Source organism: Branchiostoma floridae, chromosome 16 (assembly GCF_000003815.2).
Source record: "Branchiostoma floridae strain S238N-H82 chromosome 16, Bfl_VNyyK, whole genome shotgun sequence".
NCBI lineage: Eukaryota > Metazoa > Chordata > Leptocardii > Amphioxiformes > Branchiostomatidae > Branchiostoma > Branchiostoma floridae.
The window spans coordinates 10,805,690-10,814,750 of record NC_049994.1 but is presented as its reverse complement, the minus strand read 5'-3'; the positions used below and the strand labels follow the sequence as shown (position 1 = coordinate 10,814,750).

The 9,061-nt window shown below is 41.1% G+C and overlaps 1 protein-coding gene and 1 non-coding gene across 2 annotated transcripts; both read left to right on the top strand.

Annotated features, from left to right (window-relative positions):
* Window positions 1-275: 275 nt before the first annotated feature.
* LOC118403957 (E3 ubiquitin-protein ligase UBR4-like) lies at window positions 276-8,597 on the top strand (the record flags this gene model as incomplete). Its single annotated transcript, XM_035802855.1, is given in 4 exon segments — window positions 276-1,171; window positions 1,708-1,792; window positions 5,465-5,537; window positions 8,423-8,597. Coding segments are annotated over 4 exon segments (411 nt in total), but the record flags the coding sequence as incomplete, so codon positions are not given.
* On the top strand, window positions 4,698-4,769 carry Trnae-cuc. Its single transcript has one exon. It is a non-coding gene; the product is annotated as a tRNA-Glu (tRNA).
* Window positions 8,598-9,061: the final 464 nt, after the last annotated feature.

Below are 9,061 nucleotides of genomic sequence, written 5' to 3'. Positions count from 1 at the left end.
CGAGTTTTTATACTGGTATACACTTAGTGACAGTGGACATAGTACAGTCATAAACAATATTCTAATCAAATAATAGTGTTGGCTATTTCTAAACAGGTTGGGTGTGACTTCTTTTTTGGAAGCAGAGGGAGACGAAAAGCCCCACATTTTCTAAAATTTGTGGGTTCTGCAATTTCAAGAGAAAAGTGGCTTTCTGTTCGTCTGTCAATGTGGGGAAGTTGGGATAATACTTTGTGACTTCTCTAAACAGAGTGATTCTTTCGGTTTCGTTGAATGAACATTTGGAAATGAAATGTGTTTCGTCTCCCACTGCTTTAGATGTACCATATTTACAAATTCTTTCACACACTGGTAATCAATTACCAGGAAACACAATTAGAAACACAGTCTCTAACACGATGAGGAAGGCCATTGGATAACATTATATATCTATGATGTGGCAGAAGTGACTGTAGGGTCCATTATATATCTTCCAAAATGAACATTAGGCACACTCTGACTAGGAAAGGAGGGAGGATACACACAGGAAATATCTCCTCTAATAGCACTGCACGAAAACCCTAATTTCCGTGTTTCAAGGGACTAAGTGTCTTACAAATGTACACACCTGTAAAATTTTCTGTGTCCTGGCTGTGTACATGACTGTCTTGGTTCGTTGTGTAATGTCCTTGATATTTTCTTACATACCTGGACTTGCGCTTGCACAGGAATTTCTAGGACCCTTACACCACACGTGTAGGGAAAGTAGGCTGTACTGACTGTGCAGTTTTGTGACAGAAGTGACTGATGATTGTATAGTCAACAAGTGACTGTAATGACTGTGGCTATGTAATAACAGTGTGTTTTTGTTTTTCTACTTTGGTTATCATGTGACAGAAGTGACTGTAATGACAATGTGGCTATTTGGTGACAGAAGTGACTAATGACTGTGGCTGTTTTGTGACAGAAGTGAAAATAATGACTCCATGTGTGGCTATTTTGAGACAGAAGTGACTGTGATGACTGTGATTATTTTATGACAGAAATGTCTGTAGTTATGATGTGACAGAAGTGACTGTGTAATGACTGACTGTATGTGTTGTTATTAAAGGCCATGGAGAGGGCAAGCAGTGCTATACATGGACCATTTTACATCACCACCCTGCTTGAACCTAAACACCCAGATATAAAGGTACATGTATGCCAACAAACAGTCTGCACATCAGATTAGTCTCCGATATGATGGTTTGAAATATTACATGTACATGTATACAGAATAATATAGTGCTGTACCATTAACACTTCACATGAAAGACATTGCAGTTTCTAAGAGATCAGTAATTTTACAGTGCTTAACAGATGTTCCTTACTTTTTCCTTTATCTATCGTTTTGTGTATATAACTTATAAGGTACTGTAAAATAAGTTCATGGTTGCTTTCTGTTCACATTTTTGTAATGACCACTTCCCACTCTAATGATTGGACAGGTTTGACTGAAAGAAAGTGGTAGAAAAGCACTACATTATCCAAAGTAGTCATACAGGTAGATTAACGACAGCACTGCCAAAAGCTACAGTTATGTATGCATCTGTAGCATCCTTACCAAGTCTTAGTAGATGGTTTTCGACTGTTTTCATTACTGTAGCAGTCTTCGGCTATAGCACTGCCACGAACTAAAAAGTTACAGTATCATACATGTATAATGTTTTTAAAATGTTGTTTGCGAAGGAATCCAATGGACAGATTTGTGGAGGAGGTGTCTCTCTCTATTACTCCCATGCACTGCAGCTGCTGTTCTTCTCCTACACACAAGGTGAGTTTTAACACTGGAACCAGATTTACACATTCAATGTCATATACCTTGGAGAAACCAGTGTACCTGTGAGCAACCTAAATTTGTCTTCCTTGAAATACCATTATGCAGATTAATCTGATACTAGTAGAACTGATATTTGACCATGAATCATGACTGGGTTAAGTCATCTGATGCCTTACAGTCTTAATACAACAAAGGTACAACTGTAACAGTTCCTAATATAAATCTTAAACATATTGACGTTGCGGCTCCTCATTACGGTAAAATGGGCAAATTGCTGTTGCCAGTCTTTCTACTTTATATGAGCCAAATTACAGGCAGCATCATTGCTCTTGTCAATTTCTCACAACTCTTGATGATGTGTTTTTCAATAAATGCACCACAACGTTAGTATTGGTTGATGGCGTGAAAGAAATTATAGCTGAAAAAGTGGCTCTCCTGTTCATAAACATAGATAAAAAACGTGAAAAAAAAGAATTTAAGCAAAGAATCATGGTATCACAGCCTACAAGGCATTCATGTCTATATTCAAGACGTGAACTAGTGTAGTAAAGGTGACACTAGTGTGGTAGACTGGTATTACTTACCAACATGGCAACTACACTCATGGCTTCCATATTGGGGCTACTTTTACTATCTAACTAAATTTTTTGTTTCCCTTCTATAACTACAGTCATGGCTACCTGGCTAGTGCCACTTCTACAAGTGCAACTATTAGTCTACAACACAACATATTTGCCTTGTTTTTTTTCTTAAATCAGGCAAATATTAATGTGCATGTCATCCATAAAATTTACTTGCTGTGGCCCTATAATATATTGTTTCAACAGTAATGTCCCAATGTCCGAATCAGGTATTTGAATTTTCGACGACGCTGCGCTGGCGTGCACAGAAACCGTTCAAATTATTTGATAGAAGCCTGTGTGATTAAACTTCGAAGCCTGTGTGATACGGCTTTTTATCACACTGTCCGGAACACCTGTATCGAACATTATCGCAGCCTAGGCATGACATAATTAAGGGTTAATGACCCACCCCGAGGTGTATATGGTGTCGTAACGCCTGGTCCTTTGCTATAACCACCGAATAAAACCAACGAGTTCGCTTTGCTCACTCGGTTTTTATATGTCGGGTTTTATATGTTGATACGTTACCAGAATGGCAAAATCATTCTGGCTTATGCCGTTCAATCCCTCTAAATGTCACATCCTCCATATCACCCATAAAAGGCACCCCATCATAACTCAGTACTCCCTCTGCGGAGAAGCCCTCACCGGTGTCAAGTCCCACCTCTATCTTGGAGTACAACTGTCTAACGATTTGCGGTGGGACACCCATATCAAGCATGCCACTAAATGGTAAAGTCCCAGGAGGAAGAACACCCGCCTCACTTTTTACCTTGCCGGGCCTTAGCTCGGCAAGGTAATGAGGCCCGATCTTTACATGGTTCGATGGATCAATGGTTCAAGCAATGTTAACCCAGCCCTTCCAAAGGCCCTTCCAAAGGCCCTTTTCTCTTTGCCCAATTTTATGGCTTAGTTAGACAAGGGTACATTGCAGGCCAGTATTAAAACTGTATTTTAGACGTATGTGGTCCAGCGTAAATAAATCTACGCTTCAACCCATGTTTATCATAAAGATATATCAAAAATTGCATCAGAAGGAATTTATTTTGTAATAAAGAATAATGCATACTCATTGTGGGTCAAAAAGTTTTACAATACCGGTTTATTGTGCCAATAATTTATCTGACATAGATTATGTTAATGAGGTAAATTTCCCTACACTTGGGGATTTTTGCTGCATTTCATACTACAGTTGCTAGGTGTCGCTTTGTACATTGCAACAACATGAAACAAAAAAATAGCCGCAAACTTCGGGACTAGTCGCCAGGTAAGTACATTTTAAAGACATTTGTGACTATGAATGTCCTTGATAGAGTTTGTATTGTGTGAAAAATAGATTTGAGACTGGATTGGCAGCTGGAGAAGTCACTAAAGCTTTCCCGTACAGGAATTGGGGTGGGAGGGGGGCGACATGTGGAACTCTGTGGTTGTCTCTGATTATTTTGATGTGATCCTCATGTTAACTGATGAACACTGGTGAAGCGCCGAGGTACCTTTTCCTGACGAAATCCCTACTACCCGGCAAGGTACAGCTTTTTTTAAAGCACTTGTTTTATACAAACGTATGAATAATATTACTAAATATAAACACACAGAGTTTAATCAAACCTGCCCAAGGAGGTACCCCAGGGAGTCAACATCTAAAATACCAACTCATCTTCGCACGCACATCCTCCTACGCACGGTCCCCAACGGCTAGCTGACTCAGCCTATGGGGCCCTGCTATCTCATGGCCTACCCGCAGTTACTTTCCTCGTCGCCCTGCTTATAAATATTGATGAGCTTACCCTTATATGGGCAGTCAGCCGTTGGGGATCGGGCGTAGGAGGATGGTGCTATGTAATACGTATTGAAACAACCAGAGGGGCGAGTAAGAACAGAAAGAAACAACACCCCGACTCCCGGGATTCGAACCCGCGCCAAACCCGGGCAGCCGGATCACAAATCGAACGTGCAAACCGTTCGGCCATAAAGGCTTAAGCCGTTAGGCGTCTTCGGTTTAGCAGTCCTTGAATACCACTGTTACACTACTCCCCCTTTTCTTTTCAAGATTCGTCCTCGAATCTCCGAGTTCGACATCCCTGTGTGGCACATCCGCTAGCCTGTTACTCACAGGGTCGGCATGGGAACCAGTGAAACAACCAGAGGGGCGAGTAAGAACAGAAAGAAACAACACCCCGACTCCCGGGATTCGAACCCGCGCCGAACCCGGGCAGCCGGATCACAAATCGAACGTGCAAACCGTTCGGCCATAAAGGCTTAAGCCGTTAGGCGTCTCCCATATGGTCTAGTGGTTAGGATTTGGCGCTCTCACCGCCAAGGCCCGGGTTCGATTCCCGGTGTGGGAACCAGTGAAACAACCAGAGGGGCGAGTAAGAACAGAAAGAAACAACACCCCGACTCCCGGGATTCGAACCCGCGCCGAACCCGGGCAGCCGGATCACAAATCGAACGTGCAAACCGTTCGGCCATAAAGGCTTAAGCCGTTAGGCGTCTTCGGTTTAGCAGTCCTTGAATACCACTGTTACAGTATCATGGTTGGCAGATAGCTTCCCAGTGGCCTTTGCAAGACAGCTTTGGACAACCAAAAGCCCAAGAAAAGCCTATTCTCTGATTGGTTGACAGCTGGTTTGTGGCGACAATCATAATAACGGCCGGTAGGCATCTAGATAGCAGGGCCCCATAGGCTAATGCCGTTTGGGACCGGGCGTTAGGAGGATGCTCATGACAGACGCCTATAAATTTTCGTTTTTCCCTAGAACCATTCCAAAGTGGACTGCCTTGCAATTGCCTGGCACATGTACAGTGGTAATTGCTCTGAGTCCTGCCTTGACAGGCAGGAGGCCTACTGGCCTAACCAGGGACCTCAACTCTCCCCTACGTTGCCCCTTGCGGGGCTATTGGTATTGGTATTGAAGATGATGATGATGAGTAATCTTTCAAACCTGCAGTACCACACGGGTGCCCCAAGTGCAGTGAGATACCACCTACAAATAAACTCAGACACAAAATTCCTCATTGTAATACATTTTTGTGTCTGCAGGGAAAAACTTCATTTCTCCACTGAAGAAAATCGTGACCGAGCTGAGTCCTGTCTTTCCAGTGACGCTGCGAAGGTTAGTGTTGTTACAATCATTGATACTGAACTCCATGTCCTACTTAATGAATGTCTGTAGTATTTATAGCATAGGACCAACCAATTGAAAGTTAGCAACAGTACTTGTTTAACTTAAGTTTGATTGGCAGAAAAGTGACAGTGGAAAAGAACAACATCCATTCCAACATTCTGTATAATAATTGTTGTTACAACTGTCTGCTCAGGGACACAGAACTTCTGGCGTAGTTCGCATAAAAATGTGTGTTTTCTTGGGTGGGTATAACATATTATATAAAATAATTTAATACAACATGGTGAATCAAAAGTACCAGCCCAACCACGGGTAGGAGGATGGCCAGAGGATGATATACATGAAAAAATGTAAATGTTATACCTGGCCACCCAAGAAAATATGATATAACTAGTAAGAGTTCGGCAACCTCTTATCTCCATGAAATATTAAGAGCTTTTTTTGTTAAGTTTATGCAAATGACTTACACATTAAGTAAACATGATGTATACATGGTGATGCTCATCATTGACTAATTTACACATGTCACAAGTATCAAATTCCCATCATTAATCATTCAGTGGTTTTCATTTTTTGCATATATTATGAAATCAGCTCCTCATTAATATTTGGTATCTGCTTATGTTCCACCTAACATAATTTATATTAATTTTATGTGTTACTTTCATTGCAGTCCAGTTATTGAAAAGAATGGAATTATACAATTTCCTCATTAATTATGTAAATTAAGTCCTCATTTGCATAACATGTATGTCATTATGAACACCTTTGCCAAAGCTACCTGCATGCCTAAAATGATGGCAATCGTTCCTTTCTGCAGTTATCCTCTTTGGAGTGTCCTGACAAAAATGCCCCTGCAGTTCCAAAATTAAATGTTGGGGGTCTGAAACTTGCCCCCCTTTGTCACGACACTGAAAGCTATTTATCACCCCAATGTCAAGACCATATCATGTTTGGGACAAGTCAAAGTCAAAGTTCCTTCCCGCGCCTGATGGCGCATAGGGCGGCGCCCATCTCCGTTTCAGTAGCCCTTGGGCCACACAACGCAATCACTACAGCAGGAGGCTAGTCCACTGGTAGTGGTGTGTGTTCAACTTCCATACTCTTTCCCGAATGCTGAGTGCTGAGCGGAGAAAGAAGCATGTACCATTTTAAAGTCTTTGGTATGACTCGGCCGGGGATCGAACTCACGACCTACCGAATGCAGGGCGAACACTCTACCCACTAGGCCTTTGCACCGGTGTTTGGGTGTTTGGGACAAGAGATACATTGAAAAACTGTTATCCATAATCATAGAATATTCTCATTAATTGTGCAAATGTACTATTACTTTACAATTACTATTCTATCTTGAACAACATTGTCCGAGGTACCTAATAGTATATAGTATTACCAATAATCCTGTTGTTCCCTTCTTGAGTTAAATATCTTCTTCAGAAGTTTTTGACAAAATTGCCCCTGCTATCCCAAAACTAGCCGCTAGGGGGCCCAAACTTATGTAACTTCTTTCCGAGCACAAGAGCTATGTGACACCTCAGAATCGTGACCATAGCTTGTTCAGAATCAGAACATGAGATAGCAAAACCAGAAGTTGTGCTGCAGTACCAAAGGAAGTCGCTGTGTGTGTGGGGGGGGGGGGGATATAATCATTTCCAGCTTTCATCATGCACACCCTACCAACATACCAAGTATGAAACCAATCCATCCAGCAGTTCTTGAGTTATCTTGTTCACAGACAGACACACCAACACGAGTGAAAATATAACCTCCATGACATTTCATGAAGGTAATAATGGGTATAATATTTACATCATATGTTATAACTACTCAAGAAAACACAGATTTTAATGTGAAATGCACCAAATGTTGTATTCTATCATATATACCAGTATATCATCCGGTCTGGAACACTGGTATCAAACGTTATCACGGGCCAGGTATGACATGAAACAAAATACAGTCAAGCCTGCCCAAGCAACCCAAGACCTCTTCAAACCGACCACCTGGTCATTACCGCCGATTTTTCTCAGTCCCCAAAATCTTCCCCAATGACGTAAGCATTATGCGACCAAAAATTGGGACTGCACAGGACCAAATCCCTGCCCATTACGACCATGTCAAGCTTGAGGTATCATCGATTTTTGATGATAAGTAGCATGATTTTGTGCCGAAATCATCCAGTTTGCGTCAGATTTTAGCACCTCGCTGACTTACTTCTTTGCGTGCGTGTGCTTGTTATTTGCCATTGAACACAACAGAAACCATTTATACTATGCCTCGGGCATGTTGTGAGTTGATACTCTTCAAACCAACCATGTGCGTCCAAACTGACCTAATGTTTACCCGTTCCTCTGGGTGGTCGTCTTGAGCAGGTTTGACTGTAGTAAGTACATGTGGTTGTTAGTACACACCAAGTGAAGGGGGATATTACGTTGTCTGTCTGTCTGTCCATTCTCTAAATTCTATCAGGAAGGAAAGTGAGGAAAATGTTTGGCAGCTCTTAGAATCATTGACCAGTTTAGATTGTCTTCTGTAGGTGACACTTGCATGTTATCTAATGTACATGTATGTATTTATGTCACTCACTCACACTCACTATGTATTTTAAAATGTATTGTATATAGATATAATGTATGGTGCTCATTATGCAGTTAAAATACGGTGAGTGACAAGCTTAATAAAGGAGGTACTGTAAGAAGTTTAATGTCTTTTTCATGAAATAATTTTTTGTCTGGAATAACATGGCAGACATGAATGGCATTCCATGATAATTGCCTTTTGAATAAAGAACTCAATGCCAGCTGGATGTTTTATGCTGAAGCATCTTACTTAAGAAAATTATAACATGACACCAATATGTTATCTGTGTGTAGTTCAAATGGTGCAGGAAAAGGAACCAGTCCATCTCTGTGCCAGTGGAGTGAAGTGCTGAACCATCCTGGGCTGATCTGCTGTCTAACTCAGACTGCGGGTACTCCAGTGGTTATCATGGTCAAACCAGACTCCATCTTGATTCAAGAAATCAAAACTGTTCCTGCAAAGTCCAAGGTTTGTGTCTTTGTATATTCAGGTATAAGTCAGTCACTCATCGTCATATGGTGTATTACAGCACCATTGGGGTTATACTTATGGGGTGGCATACCCTTTCTTTTAGCTTAATATACAAGATGGCGATGCGCCAGGTCTCCTATCCAGTTAAATTGATGGCCCAGGATTAAAAAGAAGTAAGGATTTCATATCGTAGGTAATGGATTAAAAAAAAATGGAATGGAGTGACATACTGTTTTCATCACGTTTCTTTTTCTTCTGTCCCCATCTTTATTGGGATTTATCTCCGTCATTCCTGGGTCGAATAACCTGAAAATTGGCACAAGGGTAGATCTAGAGTGAGCCAAATAATTTTTTTTTTTTTTTTTTTTTTTATAGATGCCTTTAAAATCATTTTATTTCATTTTATCAAGTTTTTTTGCAAATCATCACCAAAACTGTGTATTTCGAATGAATTGATATAT